We start from the raw sequence: 26,119 nt of genomic DNA, 5'->3' as shown, positions 1-26,119 counted from the left end.
TTTTTAAACTTCGAACTTCGACCTTTGATAAATATGCAAAAAAGGGGGTTGTGGGTGCACTCCTAAGGCCATATAAAAACATATTTAAGTACAAATATGCCCCTTAATGTTTGTCTACAACAAAAATACTGAATTATGCTAAAAACAAAGTTATTTTTCAGGCTAATTCATTTAATTTTTAAAAGTTTTAAACGATGAATGGGCAGCCGTATGAAATTGAAAGGTAAAACATGTAACTTTCCAAAGCTTGTATTGAAGGCTGCCTACTGTTATACAGGTATGGGACCTGTTATCCAGAGTGCTCAGTGCCTGTGGTTTTCCAGAAAACAGATTTTTCCATAATCTGGATCTTTATACCTTAAGTCTACTAGAAAATCATGTAAACATTAAATAAACCCAATAGGCTGGTTTTGCTTCCAATAAGGATTAATTGTATCTTAGTTGGGATCAAGTACAATGTACTGTTTTATTATTACAGAGAAAAGGGAAATCTTTTTTAAAAAGTTGGATCCTGAGCATTCTGGATAACAGGTCTCATAGCTGTATTAATGACAGGTACTATAGACCCCTAGTCTGGCCTGGTGCCCGGGGATCACAGCATGGAAGTGCAGTCTATGCTTCTCAGGCTATTGATGAATTACAGACAGCGGATCAGGCAGGTTAATTAAGTTCAGTTACAGCCGGAAAAACCAACTTTACAATCCTTTTTATAATGCTTTATCCTATCCCTTTAACCACCCACATCTGCCCTGTGGCCCCATTCCTTTCTCACCTTCCGCATGGCAGCCCAACCTAATTCATCTCTCACCTGTTTCCCTTATTGCTTCTTATCTGCGAATGATACAAACACACGTCTTGGTATGAACTTGAGCCGCACCTTATGCCGAGTTGCATTTCACTAAAGCCCTGTGTTTGCGGTTTTGTTTTTTGCTATATGGATAATTGATTATAACCAGCACTCAGGCATTTTTGTGCAGTTATTGGTGTACCAGCTCTGGATTGTGTGTATATATATATATATATATATATATATATACAGTGTGTGTGTATATATATATATATATATATATATATATATATATATATATATATATATATATATATACACACACATATATATACACATACACACTGTGTTTTCTGCTTGCCGTTTCAGCATTACACAAGACTCCATTGTTCTCTGAGACTGCGGCCACAAAGTTCCTTATTTCCTCCCACCCACTGGCCCTTCTGTGTACGGAGGTGTATAGGGCAAATGGCTTGGCACACGTGAGGGCATGTCTAAATGGAAAAAGCTAGAAATTGAAATAAACGTTATAGCAGCAATACATACTGTGTAAGACTGCTTGTATCTCATGCAGCAGGATTCCATATTCCCTTTTTAGTTATTTTTTATTATACCAATCATAAAACTACTGAATCGGATTCAAACCTCTAAAATAGTGATCCCCAACCAGTGCCTCGTGAGTAACATGTTGCTCTCCACCCCCTTGGATTTTGCTCTCATTGGCCTCAAATCAGGTGCTTATTTTTACATTCCACTATTTTGGATTCGCCAAACCCACGAATCCTTTGTGAAAGATTCAGCCAAATACCGTACCAAATTTCGGGGTGGGAAGAGGAAAACATTATTTACTTCCTTGTTTTGTAACAAAAAGTCACTCAATTTCCCTCCCGCCCCTAATTTGAATATGCAAATTAGGATTTGGTTTTGGTTCAGCCGGGCAGAAGGATTTGGCCAAATCCAAATCTGCTGAAAAAGGCTGAATCCCGAACCGAATCCTGGATTCGCTGCATCCCTAGTTTTTATTGCATAAAAACTAAACTGCCAAGTTGAGCCCCCTGTAGGCTGCTGGTCCACAAAGGGTCTACAAAATAGCCAATCACAGCCCCTATTTGGCACCCCCTGGGACTTTCTTCATGCTTGTGTCGCTCCCAACTTCTCCTACGTCTGAATGTGGCTCACGGGTAAAAAAATAAAGGTTGGGGATCCCTGTTCTAAAATATATATTTCATTGAGCAAAATCACCCAAAATATGTATGATATGAATCAAACTTTGTGACCCTAAGTGCTTTAAAGTCACATGACTCGGATTAAGATTTGGGTTGGGTTGAAAACCTATGGATAATTAGAGGTTATTGGGCCCCACAGTAAAATCATTGTAGGGCCGCTCATCTTAGAGAATAAGACTATTAGCAGTCAGTGCCCCACTGGGTTCCCTATACATTATGGGCCCTACATCTGCATTCCTTCCAACATTTTGGAAATAGAAAGAGGGACAAAAAGATTTTGACCACGCCTGTTTTTGTGGCCCCACCCCTAATTACCATGTTCATGTTCCAACATTTGGCAGGTTATGAAAGTCTGAACACATTTCTGTGCTTTTTTATGAGTTAATACAGCTAATGAAGGTGAATTGCCCTTTAAGCTGCAAGTCTCAGTTTCCCCAAGAGACTTGCTTGTCTTAAATTGTTACAATTGTTTCTTTGCTTATCTTAAATTGTTACAAAAGTATCTAAGTGCACCTGCCACGTGTTCTGGGCTCTTTGTCAAAAGCCAATTAAGTTAGAAACGTTGTATCTTTTCCTGGCTGTTCAGTGCAGGATGTCAAAGAGAAAGTCGGGACATTTCAGTAACAAACCCGAGTCGCAGGTTGAACTATCAAAATCGGGACTGTCTCGTGAAAACCAGGACAGTTGGGAGGTATGCATTTGTTACGGTGTCTGTTTGATTCCTGATTCTACTGAATGCGCATCCTAAAGAAGTAGTGAGAATCCTGAACCAAATCAGTTATATACGTTGTCCTATATTTCAAGTGCAACTCATTTGGCATATTGCCAGTCTATAACTATATACACCAGATATTGGTGACAAAGCCCCTGGAGGAGATTATGAGGTACTCAGTGCCCCCCCTGCAGCTATATAAATACACAATGATTTACGTTAGACTATGATTCCTGCTTTTTAACTTGTGGAACAGAACATTCTCCACTTCAATGCCGGCTAACATATAATAAACAATGAGCCTGTTCTACAGCGAAGGTCCCTAATTAAGTGAGTCTGAATAAAGTGCAGACAGTTGCTGGATACACAAGGTTTAAGTGCATTAATCCCAAATCCACTAAAGCACTTTATCTAAAAACATCATTTTATCTTCCGTTATCAGTGACTTGAGTTTCCATCTGACATTAGGGTTTGTATTCTTTTTCTTCTTGTTCCTTTCTACACTTTGCTAGCGCATCTACATATCTCTTTGCACTTTCCTCTTCCTTCACATGCTCCCGTTGGTTTATTTAGTCTTTGCCCTCCGTTGCTTGGCAGCACAATCTGGCCCGGATCCCTGCAGTCCAGGCACCATTACTGTGATTAACTGTGGGGAGAGCTTGGGAATTAGATGCGTCTGTATCACTTCTGCTCTGCATCACATTGATGAACACCCCAACAATGGATCAGAACACGGACTTGATGTGCTTTTTGGTCAGGTTCTCCCAGATATGATTTCCCACAAGTGCTTAATGGCTTTGCTAACGTTATTTATAAAAATGCATATATATAAAGGGGAGTCTCGTAGCTGCCAAACTGTAGCCGGCAGTTAATAAATCTGTTCCTCTGTGCTCTTTTAGTTTAAGATATTCCATAGTTTACAAGTTTACTCTTCTACCTTCTATTTGGGCCTGCTGTAAACAACTATAACTATAAGTGGGCAGATGGGGTTTCCAGACTTAAGGCCCCCATACACGGGCCGATAAAAGCTGTCGACAGACCGAGCATATCGGGGAGAGATCCGCTCATTTGACATCACCAAACTAGTGGATCTCCCTGTGTGTGGCCACCTTTACGATGGAATCTGTTTATTAGGTTGGACATACACACAAAGGCTTGGTCAAACCAGCAGATCTTTGCCCAATTTGGAAACACATGTGATGGGGCAATCAGGCACTTATGTGGCCCCCAGGACCATGGCTAAATGCCATCTTTGGTAAACCAGATTTCCAAGACAGCCTAACTGATATCAGAAAGGGAGGCCAATAAGCTGCTGACTTCAGGAGAGGTAAATTTGGCAGAGGATACAGTATTGTCCATATCAGAAACTTCAACCCCTAGGTCTCGTTTCCATGAGGTAGAGCGCTGCATGGTTCCAGATGGACAGACCCATGCCCAACACAGGACCTGACACAGACCCACTGGCCCACTATTGAACGCCCTGCCCAACTACCAGTGTCCGACTGGCCCACCGGGATACCAGGAAAAGTCCTGATGGGCCCAAGAGTCAATGGGCCTCTTGCTTCGAACCATTTGGCCTATTTCATGGTCATTCCTAATTTCTTTATAGTAAAAAAAGGCTTAATAATGGAAGAATAGAGTATAGTAAGTAGAGAGAAGACACTAGAAGAATAAAGAGGTTAAGTGAGGAGGAATAATAATTTGGAAAGTGGGCCCACGGTATAACGTTTTCTGGTGGGCCTCTGGCATCCATGTCCGAAACTGCACTCACTCTTGACTTTAATCCAAACTGGGATCTGTAGAAGAAGTAGAAGTGACGTCACTGGTGGGTTCAAGTGACCTCACTTCCGAGGCAGATCAACACAGTCAAGGGGAACAAGTAAGTTTTAACTTGAGAAAGGTGTAGGGAATGCAAGCCTGCAGTCGGTCATGGAATCCAAGCACGGTAGCCAGCCTGCATGGTCAGGGAACTGGTTTTTTTCAGCCCAAAACGTCCATTTTGCAGGTACAGGTATGGGATCTATTATCTGGTAACCCAGTATCCAGCTCCAAATTATGGGAAGGCCATCTCCCATAGACTCTATTTTAATCAAATAATCCAAATTTTTAAAAATGATTTCCTTTTTCTCTGTAATAATAAAACAGTAACTTGTACTTGATCCCAACTAAATTATAATTAATCCTTATTGGAGGCAAAACAATCGTATTGTGTTTACTTCCTGTTTAAATTACTTTTTAGTAGCCTTAAGGTATGGAATTATGGAAAGATCCGCTATCCGGCAAACCACAGGTCGCAAGCATTCTGGATAATAGGTCCCATACCTGTATTCCAAGGGTATCTAGAAGCCTCATACAATATACAGTACAGGAGGGGTTTCAGCATGGCCAGTGTATGATTTATATTTTCTTTCAGGGCAAAGTAAGAAAAGTGGGAGACTTGGATGCTACTATGGAAGAACAGGGTAATTGTAATTTAACATTTGTAATGTCATTTAAATAATAATAATACAATTTAAAGGGTAACTGCACCATATAAAATTCTTTCCCTTGATAATTGCACATGAATGTTGAGGGACTTAGAAAGAGGTGAAGGGTCTTTAAGATCCTGATGACCATTAAGGCAGAGAAGAAAGAGAGCAAAAATCAACTAATGTTGTTGCCAGGGAAAGTTGTTACAAAGATACTTTAACAGAATGAAAACCAATTGAACTGAACAGATCTCATACTGGAGAGAAAACGTTGCTGCCGTATCTGTAGGGTTCAGTATGATGCGCCGAGCAGCAGATATGCAATAAAACAGTCTCTCAGAGAGAGAGGCAAATTGGAGCTAATTTCATCATTGTGTTTGTCGAGTTAAAGGCCATTTAGCTGTTGGCTCCATTAAAAATCCTCTAGCTAATATATTTATTTTTATTCCAGGAAGCTAATCTGTGCAAAGATTTGCCTAGGGTATCACTTGTGCCCTTTCATTTCTCCTCTAAATTACATTTTCTGCTGACTTTCTACTTTACAGCCGTCTTCTGAAATATATTACATGTTTAAAGGACAACTAGACACTGAACTTGCATTTTCAAAGTTGTGTTTTCAAAGCCCTTCTATTCCTATCCTATAAAATGACCAACTTCCATTTGTGCTTGGCAAGCCTTTTCATAATAAAACCTTGCACTAAGAGAGTGATGAGATCTTGCCTTAATCAAGCAAACTAGAATGTCAGGGTGAACTTGGAGGTCCAATCGAATCATACAGGGTAACTGACACTGCAGGTGCCATAGAAAAATGTACTAATGTTTGTCTATGGCCAGCTCTGGACACCAGACAACTGAGTGATGACTGCACTGTAACTGCTAAACATGCAGATTATTGGTGTGAGCATTGTGCACAGTCATTAATTAGGTTAAGGGAGCTAGTTAAATCAATACAACTACTCACCAGAACTAGTTACATGAGATAGGGCCACCCTGGGCAACACAGTCTCTGTGTTATAATACAGATATGGGATCCATTATCCGGAAACCCTTTATCCGGAAAGCTTCCGAATTAAGGGAAGGCCATCTCCCATAGACTCCCTTTTATCCAGATAATCCAATTTTTTTAAATGATTTCCTTTTTCTCTGTAATAATAAAACAGTAGCTTGTACTTGATCCCAACTAAGATATAATTAATCCTTATTGGAAGCAAAACCAGCCTATTGGGTTTATTTAATGTTTAAATGATTTTCCAGCAGACTTAAGGTATGTAGATTGAAATTACACAAAGATCCCTTATCCGGAAAACCCCAGGTCCCAAGCATTCTGCATTAACAGGTTCCATACCTGTAGCTAAATGTTAAATTGGGCACATTGATTGAACTCTTATAAGGGGTCATTGGGACTCTCTCATTTAAAATGAGTAGAAAGCCTATTAAAAAAGGACAAAGGTTTTTTTTTTACCTAGTCCATGGGGCAAATTTACTAAAGGATGAGGTAAAAATGGCGTAACTTCACTAGCGAACGAGATAGACTCTAGCGGTACTTCGCTCCCTAACGCCTGGCGAAGTTGCGCTCTGGCGAATGGACGTAACTACGCACCTCAGACCAGGCGAATTGCAATAGAGTAGATAGGACTTACTAAAAAAAATAGTTGAACATTTTTCTAAGTCCCAAAAAACGCTGGCGTCTTTTCCTTTTTCAGGCTGAAAAATAGCATTACATTTTTTTGGGGTAACCCGCTTCCCCCCTACATTTCCTAACATATGGCACATAAACTATACACTGGGCTCATGTGTAGGGCAATGTAACAACTTTATTTTATTTTTTTATTTGCTAAAAAGCAGATGAAGTTATCTAAGCTACTGAATGTATCTGCCAGGACAATTGATGCATGAACAGAAGTGCACAATGTCACAACTCGTGGGGGCACATTTAATTTCTGATCGAAGGAAAATCGGTCGATCGATGGATTAAAATACTTCGAATCGTTCGATTCGAAGGATTTAATTGTTCGATTTAATTGTTGTTGATTTTTCCTTCGATCGTTCGATCAAACGAATTGCGGTAAATCCTTCGACTTCGATATTCGAAGTCGAAGGATTTAACTTTGATGGTCGAATATCGAGGGTTAATTAACCCTCGATATTCGACCCATAGTAAATATGCCCCATACTGTAAAAATAAACACCTCAGTGCTTTATTCAGAACACACTTGTGGTCACTGGAAGGATCTACTTGTAAATAAGACCCTAAATTTGCCCCAATTAACCCTTATTGGAGGGAAAACAATCCTATTGGGTTTATTTAATTATTAAATTCTTTTTTTGTAAATTTAAAGTATGAGGATTCAAATTATGGAAAGATCCTTTATCCCGAAAACCCCAAGTCCTGAGCATTTTGGATAACAGGTTCCATACCTGCACCTTCGGATTCTTCTCCATAAAGGATTTGCCTAACTTAGTGCCATTTAGGGTATACAGTCAGATGAAAAAGTTTGGGAACCCCTCTTAATTCTTTGGAGTTTTGTTTATCATTGGCTGAGCTTTCAAAGTAGCAACTTCCTTTTAATATATAACATGCCTTATGGAAACAGTAGTATTTCAGCAGTGACATAAAGTTTATTGGATTAACAGAAAATATGCATCATCATCATAACAAAATTAGACAGGTGCATACATTTGGGCACCCCAAAAGAGATATTATATCAATACTTAGTTGAGCCTTTTGCAAATGTAACAGCCTCTAGACTCCTCCTATAGCCTTTGATGAGTGTCTGGATTCTGGATGGTGATATTTTTGACCATTCGTCCATACAAAATCTCTCCAGTTCAGTTCAATTTGATGGCTGCCGAGCATGGACAGTCTGCTTCAAATCATCCCAAAGATTTTCCATGATATTCAAGTCTGGGGACTGTGACGGCCATTCCTGAATATTGTACTTCTCCCTCTGCATAAATGTCTTTGTAGATTTCCAAGTGTGTTTAGGGTCATTGTCTTGTTGGAATATCCAACCCCAGCGTAACTTCAACTTTGTGACTGATGCTTGAACATTATCCTGAAGAATTTGTTGATATTGGGTTGAATTCATCTGAATTCATCTTTAACAAGGGCCCCAGTCCCTGAACTAGTCACACAGCCCCACAGCATGATGGAAACTCCACCAAATGTGACAGTCAGTAGCAGGTGTTTTTCTTGGAATGCGCTGTTCTTCTTCCGCCATGCAAAGTGCTTTTTGTTATGACCAAATAACTCAATGTTGTCTCATCAGTCCAAAGCACTTTGTTCCAAAATGACTGTGGCTTGTCTAAATGAGCTTTTGCATACAACAAGCGACTCTGTGGCGTGAGTGCAGAAAGGGCTTCTTTCTCCTCACCCTGCCATACAGATGTTCTTTGTACAAATTTCGCTGAATTGTAGAACGATGTACAGATGCACCATCTGCAGCAAGATGTTCTTGTAGGTCTTTGGAGGTGATCTTTGGGTTGTCTGTAACCATTCTCACAATCCTCCACATATGCCGCACCTGTATTTTTCTTGGCCTGCCAGACCTGGGTTTTACAGCAACTGTGCCCCTGTGTCATTACATTCCTAAGGGCAGGGGCACACAGGCAGAATTAGTCGCCTTCCGCCTGCTATAATGAGAAAACGCCTGCGCCAATGCACTCGCGGCGCTTCAATTTCCGAAGTCGTCCGACGTTTCCTCGTGAGGCAACTTTGAGAGTTGCTTTGAGGATCCCATGCTGTCGCTCTTCAGAGGAGAGTCAAACAGAAGCACAACTTGCAATTGGCCACATTAAATACCTTTTCCCATGATTGGACACACCTGCCTATGATGTTCAAGGCTGAACGAGCGAATCCAACCAATTTGGTGTTGCCAGTAATCAGTATTGAGCAGTTACATGCATTCAAATTGGCAAAATTACAAAGGTACCCACATTTTTGCACAGTTTTTCACATTTGATTTAATTTCATACAACTGAAAACACCCCAGTGCTCAGATGTTCCCGGGAAAATGAAAGACATACCACTGTTATCTTTTTTTGTTGAAAGTGGATTAGGTTATTATGCAGGCTGAGAGGGGTTCCCAAACTTTTTCATATGGCTGCTTATTTCTAAATCCCAAATACATAACCTTATATTTATCAACTGTGAATCTCATCTGCCACCTATTTTGTCAGCTTGTCAAGTCTCCCCATGCAAAGATTTAACAATAAGTGGCCTGGCCAGTTTTGGGTCATAGACAAACACATTTTCCGTGCCCATCCCCAGGGCATCAATGAACAAATTGAATAAAAATGAATAATTGAACAAATATATGTAACTGGAATCAATAATCTTCAATAATCTCTGAAACCCATATAACTAGAGATATACGCATGAACCACAAGGAAGACTGAACTAGTGTCTAGTTTTTAGCATGAGCCTCTCATTAAACTGATATGAGAAATAGGGGGGAGACGAGAGAGAAGGGCAATCACTGTTTCTTACTTCATCCGTTCATTTCAGTGCCCCTAGACTTTGCTTCTGTGTTTACTTTTCTTTGTAGATGTTGGTATATATAGGGGGGGCTGGTGGGACGTCTTTGTTAGCAGTGGTACCAACCATTTCTATTACAGGTATGGGACCTGTTATCCAGAATGCTTGGGACCTGAGGTTTTCCGTATAGGGATCATTCTATACTTTGAATCACTGTTCCCTAACCCCCATATGCAGTAAAAGGCGCTACGTTTGCCTGGGAGCAGTAACCCATAGCAATCAATAAGATGTATGTTTTTAAACAGGTGACCAGTAAATGCTTCCTGCTGATTGGTTACTGCCCCTGGGCAAACTTAGTGCATTTTTTTACATAACCCCATACGTCTGCAAAAAGTAATTTAAACATTAAATAAACCCAATAGGCTGGTTTTGCCTCAAATAAGGATCGATTATATCTTAGTTGGGATCAAGTACAAGGTACAGGTATGGGACCTGTTATCCAGAATGCTTGGGACCTGTGGCATTCCGGATAGGAGGTCTTTCTGTAATTAGGATCTTCAAACCTAAAATGTACTGGTAAATCATATAAACATTAAATAAACCCAATAGGCTGGTTTTGCTTCCAATAAGGATTAATAATATATTCTGTATTAGTTTGGATCAAGTGTTTTTTAAATTTGGGTTATTTGGATACATTTCTATGGGAGATGGCTTTTTCGTAATTCTGAGCTTTCCGGATAACGGCTTTCCGGATAACGGATCAGATACCTGTACTGTTTTATTATTACAGAGAAAAAGGAAATCATCTGAATAATTTGATTATCATGGAGTCTATGGGAGATGGCTTTCCTGTGATTTGGAGCTTTCTGGATAACGGGTTTCAAGATAATGGATCCCATACCTGTAATATGTTAAAGCCTCACCCTTAAAAATAGATTTATTCGAAGAGAAGAAAAAAGTTTCACCAAAAAGGAAGAGGAAAAAGTAAGTCTTGTGCAAGGCTGAAACTGCATGCAAAGTCTAAAAAAATCCTATGGAGAGACTGGGAAAAACAAGCCAAAAAGTAAATTATTACACATTTACCTATTTATAGTTCCATTCCATTAGCTAAAAATGAAAAAGAAAACAAAAGGCAGGTTTATTGGCCCCTTTTAAGTGTTATGACTGATGATTTCTGTACGATAGTATAAAAACAGTATAAAACATTAGGCACATGATCAGGGGCTGAGTCACAAGCTCAATTCTGCAGGTTAAATTATATATATATATATGTGTGTCTATTTCCAGAGGTCTTAGTAACTTTCCATTTTAAGCTACTGGAGTCAATATTTGTATTCTCCTAATGTGTATTTTTATCCTGGAAACATCGAAGCGTCACCTTGAAACAAAAGGCCCCTTTACACCTTCCCATGGGAGCTGTAATACCTCTCCTATAGACAAAGATTTAAGGGGAAACTAAACTTCAACATAGAAAAACAAATAAAAAAGCTGAGCTCAGCTGCTGTGGCAGATCAATGTGGGGGTGGTTGCTCTGCTCTATTTTGGAATTGGGAATTGATCTTACTATAAGTTATAGAGAAGATGTTAGGGGTGCCTGCTTGTTGCCCCAAACATCTTGCCGTCCTAGGCCCGGGCCTAGGTGGCCTCTCCCCAAATCCGGGCCTGACTCTGGGTTCTAGTCTAAGGAGTACAAAAGGAAATCAGGCCACTCCAAACTCATCCCCTGTGAATCTTTATTCATGTAGCTCCATTCTTAAATTGTAATAATCCGGGAGCTCTGCCATCAGCATCCCCACTGAAATTATAATTGCTCAGGATGCACTGGTCACTGACCAACATCACCTGACGCGTTTTGGGAGTAACTCCCTTAATCATAGGCTTACTCCGGTAAGATATGGCATAAACTACCTTTTGGCATAAACTACATTTTTATCTTACCGGGGTGCCGCTGTTTCATCCTTTGAGCAACTAGTCTAAGGAGTGACCTACTGACATTAGGGACCAAATCACACTATACAGCGTATTTTCAATACACAATACAAGTCTGATTAGTTTCTTATTGATTATTGGACCACACAAGTTATACCCGTATTATACACTGTGTATGCACTATTATACCCCTATTATTGGGTGGGTGGGAGGGGTGAGCTGTAGGCCGCCCAATCCTTAAAAAACAAAGCAATTAAAGACTTAAAAAACAGCCAAAAAAAGAGGCTTCTCACGCAGCACCCAGTGCTTGTACTCACAAATCAGTATTGGAGGCATTTTAACTGCTGTCTAAATTTAATTCATGATAAAGCACAAGTCTGATTAGTATAACCCTTGGGGTGGCCATAATTAGCCATACTTAGCCACAATGTCTCCAGGTGAACTGCCTTCCTGTCCTAGAGAGCAACTTAGCCACTATAGCAAAACACTGTTTATTAAAAGTTCAAGAACCCCGAATAATTATTTAATTCCCAATGTCACAGCAGACTTTTCTATCCAGTACTTGTAGCAAAGCTTTCCGTAGAGCAGAAGTCCTGCAGTGCATAGTAGTGTCAACTCTTTCATATAACTGTTTATAAAACTACAATAGTTGCACCAGTATCACTCTGCACCATTCTTGTTATTCTAGTAGTTAATGGATAATACAAATAGTGGAAGCCGTTAAAAGTCCCAACAGATGTTACTGGTACAGGGAGTTTCTCACTGCAAAGCATAGGGTCGGGAACCCCATGGCACAGTTATAAAGGGATTGTCTTTTGCTTGCATTGGGAGGCTTCTATTTACTTAGAAGATGTTGGTTACAGGTGCACAGCTAGCCTTGGGAGTGCACACATAGTGAATGGCACGTTTAATGATAAATACAGAACAGCTGGCGGGGGTTAGGGATCAATAAATATCATATGTCAGCCCTGCCCGGGCCAGACCAGGTCAACTATTTTGCTAGCAAAAATAAAATATAAAAATGTAGTTATAAAGTGTGAATAGTGAATAAAGTACCCCCTCTTGTAAATTTAAGGATATTATAAGTTACCGAGTAGTTTCATGACCATATAAAAACACGAGGCCGAAGGGGAGTATTTTTATACAGGTCATGGAACTCCAAAGTAACTTCTAATATCCTCATATTTTGCAACTGGGGGTACTTTATTTATTATAATACACAAATTTCAGTGAGTCATGTGACAGAAATGACATCAGAACTCACCGTTTATAACTCATCATTTATAAGGATATAATTTACAAGATATTCATAGCTTTTGTGTATTATATAATTATAACTGTGTCTCTATATCTTCTCAGGTACAGGCCTGGATTGGCAATCTGTGGATTCTGGCAAATGCCAGGGGGGGCTACAGTAAGTATAGACAGTCACACTGCAATGTGATAGGGACTCGGACAGATTATTCTTCATTTGCTCAGTCTGCGTTGGCCCGCGGGTACTCGATCCTCTGAAGTGTGGGGGCTACAGGTGGCCAACCCAGGGGAATCAGTGGAAAATCAAAGTGTCCTAATGGTAAAAACTGCCCAGTGTGACGTCACGTCCGGTAAATGTGACATCACTTCCAGTCGGCATGGTGAACACAGCAGGGAGCGGATCGGGTGAAAATCCATGGGGTTTGCGATGGCAGGTAAGCAGGTCAGGCCCAGGAAAAGCAGATATGGGGTGCTTGTGGGTTTTAAAATCAGACCCGTGCAGGTCTCTACTGTGGGAGGCTCTTTGGACTTTTGTGTACTTAAAATGCCAGACAAGAGAATGCACGCACTCCTGCAGCCTTGATAGTTGAGGTAAAAGAGTAATTTTATTTCTTCATGTTAAAAGTAGCGTCCTAACGCGTTTCGTATCAAAAGATACGTAATCATAGGCACATCATGTAACCAATTATGTGCCTATGATTACGTATCTTTTGATACGAAACGCGTTAGGACGCTACTTTTAACATGAAGAAATAAAATTACTCTTTTACCTCAACTATCAAGGCTGCAGGAGTGCGTGCATTCTCTTGTCTGAAGATTTTATTCGCCCAAGCTACGGGTTCGGGGCACAGCACCCGGGCCATCAGATAGACGCGGTGAGTGCCAAGCTAAAGCTGAGTTCATTTTGATTTGGATAAGAACTGTTTGATTGCAAGTGAAAGGCCTGGGGTTTGGACACCCAGGCCATTCCGTTCCATGCGGTAAGGATTACCGTGTGGCTGCTAGTTACCTCAATCGTTTTTAAAAGAGCGTTATGCTTGATTTGCTTAAATTGTTTAAATTGGTTTAAGCGATTGGGGTTAACTTGCATATATATATATCCATCTTCAAGTTTGTCCACCTGAGATTAGTAGCCAGCGATCTTTTTCTTGTTTGTCTTAAAATGCCAGGGCTTAATTTGAATTCCAGTCCAAGCCTGCTCAGATATAATGGCTAAGGTTAGTAATATGTATATTTGTATTTATCATAAGAATGGGAGCTGCCACAGTTACTCACTCAAAGTGACATAATCCAATAGCTCTTACCCCTGTTACTTGCTCTAGTACATAAGCAAAACATTGCGGCAATGAAAGCCATATAAGGCCAATAGCCCACCGGGCTGATCCCGGGTTCCTCTGCCTGCTCAATGTCATTGACAGGAATGGTGTTGGCCTGTGTGCAGACACATGGAGTGGATATTTGGACAAAAATACCAAAGTATACATTTTTGCAGCAATATTTGCTCCATGTGTCTGTATATGGGCAGAGCGGGTTTGCGGGACGTGGTCATTCCATGTGGAGGTGGGACTGTGACATCAGAGGTGGATATTTCCCAGATTTTTGTTTGCGTTTCACAAAGTTCTGAACCAAAGAGCTCCAGGAAAAACTGTTTGGTTCGAAGCTGGACAGTTATCAACCTGAGGTCTAATGTCCTATGAAGACGTGGCTTGGACATGTTCCATTTTACAGAAAGTTTCAGTAAAGTATTTTCTAACCGGACTATAGGATATGGTCGCACTGGCTACAAGGCTTTTACACCATGTACCAAAGTTTGGCTCAAATGGCTTATCAATTGAATCTCAGTAGTTTCATTATCTTTCCCCTGAAAAAGAATGTTGGCAAAACAAAGAATGAACTTTCTGCACTTACATATATCATTTCATATAAAAATACTCATTTGTCTTTCAAGGTCCCCTGTAAAACATCTCCGTTTTATTGGAGTAACTTTCTAGTAGCAATTACATCTACAAATAACTTTGAAATCTTGACAAAATGACAAACTCAATATACATGGGAAAGTTTCTTAGAATATAATTTTCTTTCATTATGTATTTAACCGTTTTTTTGTAGACGTCTTCTTCCTTTAAAGTGGCAGTTCAGCTTTAAATTAACTTGGTATAATGTAGACAATGATATTCTGGGACAAACTGTAATTAGTCTTCATTTTTTAATGGTTTTTCAGTTATTTAGATTTTTGTTCAGTAGCTCTCCACTTCAGAAGCGATCTGGTTACTAGAGCTTCATTTTCCCTAGCAACCAGGCAAAACCTTGAATGAAAGACTGAAATACATATAAAAAAAGGGACTAAATAGGAAGAGAAGTAGCAATAACAATAAACTTGTACCCTCACAGAGCAATGTTTTTATGTCAGCCAAGGTCAGCGACCCCTTTTCGAGAGCTGGAAAGAGGTGGCAAGAAGAGGAAGTTAAATAACTCAAAAACTATAAAGAATAAATAATGAAGACCAATTACAAGGCTGCTAGGACATTCTATAACATGCTAAAAGTTAATTAAAGGTGAACCACCCCTTCAAGAGGGGAAATATCCATTCCTCTGCAGTTGTAGCTTAATAAAATAGCCCAATGCCAATGACAGACCGGCTTTTGAGTGTATTCTTTAACCATGTTCTCAATGAGAAGCAGTGACAGGTGGATAGGGGAATTTTTTCAGCCTTAAGATAGCGGCAGACAAAATTCTCTGTGCTCCACTGCCCTTATAATAATTGTATGTATTTGATATTAAGCCCTTATGTGCCAAATTATTACTTGAAAATGCCCATATTGCCTGTAGAACATATACCGAAAGCAGATTCCCCATTAGCACATATATATAGTTTATATGCTATAAAGCGCTAAAATGTTGGCATTGGCCATTGAGCAAGGTGCTAATAAATGATTCCTTGGGTGAGTTTAGAGGTGGGTCTGGGTGCCCTTCAGTTTTTAAGACAGTGTTTGCAAACTGCAGGAATCCCTTTAATAATAATACAAAAAATACTGCAATTACCAAGAAATGTATATATTATGAATTGAATGCAGAGATTAAACCGCCCTGTGCCCTGATACAATTCTATTCCTAGAAATGAGGAGCTGCCAGTTCAGGCATTAAAGGTTACAAATAGACGGGTCAGTACAACTGGCTGAGATCTGGCAAAGTTTGAAAGAGAAGTCTTTTTATTGAGATCAATAACAGCCACATGTACTCTGTGTATTCTGGGCATCGTCGACATATCCATTGCTCAGTACACAGATAAAATCATTTTGGAGCGAATGCCATTATGGAGCTCAATGTAATCCCAGACTTATGTAGCTTTTGCTCTGTTTGTGAAGCAGATGGTGACATATTAGTCATGTATAGTTTGGCCTATCCGTACACAGAATACTGACCTGCAATGTAGAAAACTGCCTGTGTTTCCTATGACTCCAGAAATCCAAATGGCTCCTTCCAGGTATAACTTCACCTACACCAAGTCTACTTACCTAATGTTCATATACAGGTATGGGACCTGAAATTCTGAATGCTCTGGACCATTGTTTTTCCAGATAAGGGGTAGGGTTGCCACCTGTCTGGGTTTTGACCAAGACAGCCAGGGGCTGTTGGGTCAAAACTGGCTGCCCGGTTTTCCAAATTAGGAAAACTGGGCACGATTTCTTGAGATTGACGTGACGATCGGCCAATCGTCGATCGATACGTCATATCGTCGCCCCCGACTGCACAGTCCCGCCCCTGTCATGTCACGGCTGCCCGCTACATCAAGCCCCCGCTGCGTCATGGCCCTGCCTTCCCCGGGATTTCTTTCAGGAAAAAGGTGGCAACCCTAATAAGGGGTCTTTCCATAATTTGGATCTCTGTATTTCAAGTCTACTAGAAAATTATTTAGACATTAAGGGGGTTATTTACTGAACTCTGAATTTATGTGGTTGGACTGTTTGGGGCAAAATTCTGATTTTTCGTTTCTTCAAACTCAAATTTTTCAGGCAGAAATCCGAAAATTGTGGGCTTTTCAGGAAAAATCCTGAAAAATCTAGCGATTCGGGGAAAACCCCCGAAAAAAATCGAGTGATTCAGGGGAAAAAAAACGTGAAAAAATTGTACTATTCGGGGTTTCACTCGATTTTATATGGCTTTTTCCCAAATCAATTAAATCAAGCTTTTTTTAATAATAAATATGGTAAATTAGATAAATTTAGATTTTAGTAAATAACCTCCTAAATAAACCCAGTAGGATTGTTTTTCCCCCAGTAAGGATTAATTATATCTTAGTAGGGATCAAGTACAAGCTACTGTTTTATTATTACAGAGAAAAAGGAAATTATTTTTAATAATTTGGATTAAATGGAGTCCATGGGAAACAGCCTCCCCATAATTCAGAGTTTTCTAAATAACGGATCTCATACCTGTATAGGATCCATTTCTCTTCAAAACACATTTACAAACACCTTGAAAGAGCTAAAACTGAGAGCAAAGCCAAGAGAACAGTTAGCCTCGCTGCCCTCACTGACACAGTAGCACTGTTCCCCCAGGCGGCCCTCGTTCCGCTATGGCTGATTTCAGTAAAACGTGTTTACAGGACACACAATGTAAATGAGGAAGCAAGTTCTGAGCTGCTGGAGGCATAATTACAGGCTCCTTATGAACCTTCACATCCTGGAGAAACCACAAGCATGCTAAACAAAACTTGATATCTCTGTAAATTCACCAAGCGCGGCCACGGGAAACTACCTCTGCGTGACTGGGAAACGGGGCCACAAGGGGACAAACCTGAAAAGAATCAGTTTCACACATAAATCTATCAAAAATATTGCAACACTAAAGTTCAGCTCCCTGTTCCCCTTTGTAAGACAAACCATATGTTTTTGCCTTTTCTCCAGGACATACCAGCAAAAATCTAGAAATATAGTTCAGACGGGACTTTCATATTTTTCATAATATCACATGAAATATGGCTGACTCCTATTGTGTTCCTTCAGAGGAGTTTCAGAAGAGCTGCCTTCATATGACTATACAAGCTTTCAAAAGTAACTAAGGACCCCAAATAACTCATTATTATTTAGATCCCAGCCTACAATCTGCCTAAAGTCTTGGGGTCTAAAAAAAACAACTGCCTCCACCACTTTATATGATCTATGCCAGCACTGTCTATGGACCAATTATCTGGCATTGTCCAAACTGAGATTATTACGTCAGAATAAAGACCTTGGAGGATGAACTCTGACTAGTATGTATTAATATGTAAGAGGGGAATACTATGATGCAATCATTTCTCCTTACTGATCAAGAAATGTTTATATGGGACAACCTATAAAACTAGAAGAAATGAAGATTCCTCATGTCAAAAACAAGCATGGGAATATTGGGGTGGTTGTGTCACATGAAACCATGCTGATTATTCCAAAAACACTATAACCTCTACCTCCTGTTGATTCTACATGGTCATAAGTGAGGACAACTTCTCAGGAACATACCTGTGACCTCTGCCTCCTGTAGATTCTACATGGTCATAATTGAGGACAACTACTCTGGAACATACCTATGACCTTTGACTCCTGTTGATTCTACATGGTCATAAGTAAGGCCACCTACTCAGGAACCTACCTATAACCTCTGTCTCCTACAGATTCTACATGGTCATAATTGAGGACACCTACTCAGGAACATACCTATGACCTCTGCCTCCTGTAGATTCTACATGGTCATAAGTAAGGACAACTACTCAGGAACCTACCTATAGCCTCTGTCTCCTACAGATTCTACATGGTCATAATTGAGGACAACTACTCAACTACAACATTGAGCTCCCAAATAACCTCACCATTATGAGAATATCCCTGAATGGTGAGGATGGTTGGGAATATATGATAAATGGGACAGGTCAGGGCAGGCAGAACATGGCAAAGACCAAATAACAGGCAAAATAAGGTAAGAAACCAAGAAGGTAGACATAATTGCACCCACATACTTAGCAGGAGTAGAGACTGGGCAACAACATACAGCAAGTGTTTGGTGTTTTGGCATCCACTCAATAACTTTACAATTCATGCGTACAATGCAATAACTACATGGTGCCTCACAGTAGGTAATTAAACATTTTACTGGAAAAGTCTTTATTTTACAACAAAAAAACACGCCACCTCCAAGTCTTAAAAAAGCATCATTTGCAATTAAAATGAGCTTTTGCACAGTATGAATCTTTATTTTTAATTTTGCATATTTTTTTTATTCAGTTAATGAATATAAATGTTCTCATTTCCCATCTCAGGCACGTGCACTTTATTCTGCACTGTGATATCTGTATTTAGTCATCCTGAGGGTAATCACACATTAACTGGAAGCCCCTTTGGCTGTCACATATTTCAGTGCATCTTTAGCATTCAAGATAGCTGCAGGAAAATGTGCGCCTGGTGTCAGATGTGTGATGAAAATAGCATAAATGACTTTCTACAATAGAAACTGAAAATACATCACGGAAATTACCAAGATATTCTGCTGAGATCTTCTCATTATGATGTGTGACATTTAAGATTAAAGGTAACACCAAAAAAGGAAAATTGCATTTTTTTTAATATTAGGGAATATTTAAAAAGCAAAGGAGGAACATTCGAAAACTAAATTCTTGTAATGTTGAGCTTTGCCTAATCTTTTTATGAACGTACTGTGTAAAGGTGGCCATGCATGGAGAGATCCGCTCGTTTGGCGATGTCGCAAAACGAGCGGATCTCCCTCCGATATGCCCACCTTGAGGTGGGCAATATCGGGCTGATCCGATCGTGGGCCCTAGGGCCCAACGATCGGATCCTAATGATGCCTAACGGGCGGTCAGATCACAAGACCGCATCAACGAACAGATGCGGCCGCGATCCAACAGGATTTTTAATCCCATCCGATCGAGATCTGGCCGACTTTCGGCCAGATCTCGATTGGGGAAGCCCGTCGGGGGGCCCCATACACGGGCCAATAAGCTGCCGCCTCGGTCTGTCGGCAGCTTTTATCGGCCCGTGTATGGCCACCTTAAGGCTGATATCACATAATGAGATTGGTAGCTGAATTCAAAAATACTTGTGTATGTAGACAACCTCCAGAGGCGGGGGGCCCAGGAGGCATAAAGGGCCCCAGGAGGCATAAAGGGCCCCATGAGGCCCAAATAATGAGAAATTTAAACATTTATTGGTAAAACAGGTCAATCTCTGGATATGTTGGGGGCCCTCAAATTCATTTGCTGTGGGGCAACCTGCACAAAGACGCTTGCGAATGTTAGCGACCATGTTTTTGACTGATTAAGGACCTCAACGACTTCAGAATATGTAATTAAATTTAGCAAATGAAAAGACTTTTTAGCGACAAAATATTTAACGAAAAAGAGCAGGTGTTAACGCTAAACCTTTGCTTAGCGAAAATGAGCCATTTAATATTCGTCAGCCACTGATTTTACACTGTGAGCAGCACTAAACATTCGCAAAGACGCCATTTTAAATAACTCTTGCAACTTTGCATTACTTTCCCCCTTAAAAGCTGTTTAATGTAGCAAAGAGGTGAATCTCTGGACTGTGTGAGCCAAGGATTTAGCCTCAGTATACCCCATGTAAGGTGATAGCATTGAAATGCCAAAGAGTAGATGCTTCATCTGGTTCTTGACACGATAGCGTTTGTATTTGTTGCAGGGATACAATAGCACCAGAATGTGTACGCATCTTATGATTTTCAGATAGAATTAAGATATTTTAGAAGATGCCTAGATGGACCTTTTGAAATGTCAAGTTTAACAGATTTACAGAAGACTGATGCCACTGATAAATAAACTTGAATTGTAGGCAGAGTACATGCCACCATCAAGGAAGGAGGTTCTCCCCCAAAACATTTGCCGAGATCTCAATAAAACTCCTACACAGTACAACACATTGCTAGCCTTGGAGAAAGCTTTTTGGAAGGACTTTTGGTCATGAATGGATTCACAAGACATTTGTTGCAAAAAGAGATATAGTTGAGCAGGTACTCAAAGGACCATTCATTCACACAGACGTAATAAACATCAAGTATATTTATCTGGTTCTATTAAGGCATGCCCTTAAGCATTTCATATCTCAGCAGATACTTAATCATAGGCTCAAATAGGTTTATATACAGTTTATAAAAAAGATCCAGTTTCTGTGGTGGACTCATCTGGCAGATTTACCGTGGTTAGAGTTTTCCAGTTGTATTTTTTGGTCAAAACTCACATTTTCAGGTTAAAAAAACAACTCAAATCGATCAAGTTTTTTAAAACAAAAACTCGAATCTTTGAGATTTATTATATCCTGACCCTGGAAATAGCTTGAATCTGAAAATACACCACCTATCAAGGTCGAAGTCAATGGCAGAGGTCGCTTGAACCATTTAAAGAGGTTAACAGCCTGCTTGATGTTCGATTCTTTTTCAGAGGGTTTTTCACGAAAATTCGAATGATTCGAGCGATTATAGTTTTTTTTCACCAAAAACTTGAGTTTTCGGGTTGCGGGACGCAAACTCGAAGAATTGGGTTTTTCACATTCAAGATACTATTGGAGTTCATTCAAGGTAAAAAAAACTCTAACACTCGACCTTTGATAAATCAGCCCCATAATGTTATAACACAGTGGGGGGTCATTTATAAACCTCGCGCAGGGCAGATTGGTTTGCAAAGTGAATATATTTGCCCTGCGCATGGTTATATTTATAAAGCTGAATAAGAGGGTACTAACAGAATTGTGAATATTTTTTTCACAATGCGAATGTCTATAGGAGCTTTTTAAATATGTCACAATTCGCAAATTGCGAATATTTATGCACACACTCTGCGACTCAATTACGCCACAACTTTGGTGGCGGATAAAATATTCGCAAACTGCGAATTTAAGTTACTGTCAACGTTATTTTTGCGCACAACAACCTCTCACATTGGGTGCGCTCGTGCAAACTCCCGTCTCATTTGCGCAACATTTGCGAAAATGTATTCACACTGCAAATTCGCAAAAACCGGAAAGACGGGCAGAGCAGTGCAATATATTAGCGTTCAGGAAAAAACATTTGCAATACAACCATTTGCGAAAAATATGCGCTGCACAAGCTTTATAAATGACCCCCACTGTGTCAGAAATCACTGATACAGTCCAGAAACCTAAACTAGGATGGAACAGACTGCTTGAGAGTAGGTGGTGTTTGGGTGGAACTTGGTCTGGGCAGGGCAAATTGTCTGTATGACTGTAATTGTCCATTTTGTTCAAATTCAGTTGTTGGCAGGTATAGATTCGGTATCGACCATGTCTAAAACAAGGACTCAAGAGGCAAGGGGAGCAATTCCAGCAGAGGGAGTAAATGAATGGAAAGTGCAGGGGGCGGGGTTATGCAAATAAGCATATGGCAGGGGTTTTGCAAGCAATGGGGAAAAGTGAGAGTGAGTAGCTTGGCCAAGCAGTATGGCCTCGAATAAGACGTGATACCTTCCTTTATACTGATAATAGTACAAGGAAGAGTCTTCAAAAGAGCTCTATGACATTTTGGACAGCATTCATTTATCAGTCTGTGTGTTCCATTCCCAGAAGTAGATGGAAATACTCTTAAACCCATATGTATTTTATAGTCTTAAACCCATGTGTATTTTATAGTCTTAAACCCATGTGTATTTTATAGTCTTAAACCCATGTGTATTTTATAGTTGAAGGGGGTTATTTATCAAGGTCCGAATTTATCTTAATATTTTCTGCTACAAACTTCAATGAAATCCGCTCGGGTTTTTTATGCTTGATTATTATTACATTTTCCAGAAAATTTGCTTTGCGGGGAAAAAAAAAAAAATCAAATTTTCACAATTTTTTGGGGTTTTCATCCGTTTTTTTCGGATTTTTCACCCGAAAACTCAGATTTCTTTTGATTTTTGCCAGGAAACTCTGAAAACTTCAGGGTATTCAACGAAACCCAGTGCAAAAATCATTGGGACGTCTCCCATTGACTTATATGCAACCTCGACGGTCTGAGATGCTGGATTTTCTGATTCAAACTTTTCCATCCTTGGGGGTTTAATAAATTCCGAAAAATTAGTGATTTTTTTAAAAATAAAAATCACACTTTTCATGATTTTTGCATTCGGAGTTTAGTAAATAACCCCCTAAGTATTACGAAACCCAGCCAACGCCTGTGAGCAGAGTCCACTGGCACCAAGTACAATCCGAAACAGCAAAGTCACAGCATGTGTACAAGCAGTAATACTGTCTTTTATCCTGTAACCCTATAAAAACTGATTTAGTAAAGAAGAAACAAGGCATCCAGCCTTATAAGTACCTTTTATTGTATACTGGGAGTTACTGGCTCATTTACCTTGAAGTGACTGTTGGATCTCAGTAGCAAGTCAAACCTGCTTGCCTGTATTCAATGACCCCAGCCCCTGTCACACTTGATACGGTATGTGCTATAAACACACACATTCCTCTCGGAAGGCAAGTTGTAACACTGGGATCATGGAATAAGCTGTGAGAAAGGTGGCAAAGTAGAATGGAAATATAAATATTGTGACATACGTAAAATAAATCAGAACACTGTTGAAATTAAAGGTTTACTGAATGAGAATCTATATTTATATGTGTGGGTGTTGAATTATACAAGGGAGACCATTTAAAGGTGCACAGTGGTACATTCCAACCCTGGTCATGTCCAGTTACACCCGATGTCTCTGATCTATGGACACATCTCTGGTTACTGTGACTATTGTCCCCAGTCAAGGCCCATGAACAATGTTCTTTGTAATGTTACATGAAGCCAAATGGTGCTGAGGTTGAGGTGAGAAACAATAGGCTGACATTTTCCCATTAAAAATAATCCCAATGGTGGTGTGTTTTACCCCTGGCCCTGCCACCATTAAATTGGCCATGTAGGTACTTACCATTGTAATTTCTCCTAAACTCAACTGGGCCCGTCCCAAAGTCTGCCAGGCTTCTACAAAGTGTGGGTTACGTTGAACTGCTGTTTCAGCTGCTTGCACTGCTGGGAATATTTCATGAACACCCATAAGCACCTAGGGAAGAAAAAAATAAAACAGAACATTGTTGTGTGGATCTGGATCATACGTATATTTATGAAAGCGTCTGGGTCATAACCTCAGGAAATGCTTCTTCTTTCCAAGCTTGTTTAATTTAAATCCATTTGATGACATGTTCTTTCTATTGTACAGGTGCTTCACTGCACCTATTAAATGGCAGCTCCAAACTGTCATATAGAGCAGGGATCCCCAACCTTTTGTACCTATGAGCCATATTCAGATCTAAAAAGTTTTGTGAAGCAACACGAGCATTCAAAAAGACCTTGAGAGTTCCAAATTAGGGCTCTGATCTGGTAGCCCCTATGTGGACTGGCGGAGTATTAGGGCAGAGACACAAGCAAAGATTTGGGGAGATTAGTCACCCATCGACAAATTGACTCGTCTTCGGGCGACTTATTGCCTCTAAACGCCTTCCAGCCAACTAGAACGTAAATCACCAGCGGGATGGCACTTGGATCGCTTCGGCTTTCCAAAGTCGCCCAAAGTTTGCATTCGGAGCGATTTGCTTTCCAAATTTGCCTGAGGAATCTCCCCGAATCTTCGTGTGTGTCTCTGCCCTTAGAGGCTCTGTTTAGCAGTACAACTGGTTTTTATACAACCAAAACTTGCCTCCAAGCCTGGAATTCAAAAATAAGCTTCTGCTTTGTGGCAACTAGGAGCAACATCCAAAGGGGTTGTTGATCGCCTTTTTGATAACGTTTTGTTTGATAAAGAGAGTGATATTCTGATCCAATTTGCAATTGGTTTTCATGTTGAATTATTTATAGTTTTTAGCTTTTTATTCAGCAGCTCCTCAGTTTGCAATTTCAGCAATCTGGTTGCTAGGGTCCAAATTACCCTGGCAACCATGCATTGATTTGAATAAGCGGCTAGAATAGAGTAGGATAGGCCCTGAATAGAAAGATAAGTATTAAAAGGATCAACAACAATAAATTTGTAGCCTTACAGAGCATTTGTTTTTTAGATGGGGTCAGTGACCCCCTCTGGAAAGAGTGAGAAGAAAAAGGCAAATAATTAAAACAATATAAAAAATAAATAACGAAGACCAATGGAAAAGTTGTTAGAACTGGCCATTCTATAACGTATTAAAAGTTAACTTAAAGGTGAATCACCCCTTTAATAGCTGCTATTTATATCTGCAGTCGGACATTCTAAACTGATTATGGTTCTATACTGTTGGTGTGCGAGGCTGCTGTATTAAATATAATTGAATTAAAAGGTCATCTAATTGTCATTCTAGAAACTAAAATACCAATAAAGATGTTTAGCTCTAAAACAGACCCCCACTGTGTTTGCCGTCAATATCTTGCCTTTTGAGAAAGCTGTGGCGAAACGCGCGTTAGGGCGAGACACGACTCGTATTGTTTTTAAAAATTGATTTCACTCCGGTGAACAGAGATTGCACTTTTTTAAAAATCAGGTATCTTTTCTACAACTTTATCTTAAATCTGTTTTTTCTCCAAGAACTGAAGGGTTTGCGGTTTTGTAGGGTTTTAATAGAAAAGTTAAGAAACGAGACCGCAGCCCTCCAGTTTCTGCCTTCTCCCACTTTATGGTGCTCCTAGGGACCTAGAAAAAAATTAGGGATGCACCGAATCCACTATTTTGGATTCGGCCGAACCCTCGAATCCTTCTCACGTACTCTCAAGTAGCAGCTGAGCGAACCTCCAATTGAGAAGCATCAATCTAATTTTTAAGCACTTGGTCAACTTATTTAATTAATTATTATGACAAACATGAATTAAAAGGTGTTTAATTAATTAACGCAGCACAGGCACTTTATAATTTAATCGGATCAATTGTAATCAACTAATGAATTGATACAATATTAGGAACTTTATAAATCGATGGTCAAATGTTCTAACACTCGACTTTCGATTGTGAAAAACACACAGAGCCGGTGTAGCGGCAATCAATAATTTATTGGTTGTATAAAAATAAGCACAAGCACTTTATATTTCATTGTCACATGGTGTATGGTTAAGTTACTTCTGTTAGGGCTCTTACTGACGAGCGGTTGAAGCTGCGCTCCCCTGCATTCCGTTTTTCTGCGTTCAGCCGCAGGGGAGCGCAGGAATAGACGCATTACGTTTTTTTCAATGGGGCTGTACTCACACAGGCGCGTGTAGGCGCCGAACGCAGGAAAAATGCAGCATGTTGTGTCTCAACCTGGGTTCGGCTCCTAC

General features: G+C 40.0%; 1 protein-coding gene across 1 annotated transcript in view; it reads right to left on the bottom strand.

The window, feature by feature from the left end:
• Positions 1-26,119, bottom strand: part of ttc33.L (tetratricopeptide repeat domain 33 L homeolog) — a 178,547-nt gene that overhangs the window by 13,437 nt on the left and 138,991 nt on the right. Inside the window, 1 exon segment of the mRNA NM_001095384.1 lies at positions 23,778-23,909. Within this exon segment, the coding sequence (NP_001088853.1) occupies positions 23,778-23,909 (132 nt within the window).

This window comes from Xenopus laevis, chromosome 1L, assembly GCF_017654675.1.
Source record: "Xenopus laevis strain J_2021 chromosome 1L, Xenopus_laevis_v10.1, whole genome shotgun sequence".
NCBI classification, from domain to species: domain Eukaryota; kingdom Metazoa; phylum Chordata; class Amphibia; order Anura; family Pipidae; genus Xenopus; species Xenopus laevis.
The sequence above is the reverse complement of the archived record's forward strand: the minus strand, read 5'-3'. Positions and strand labels throughout refer to the sequence as shown.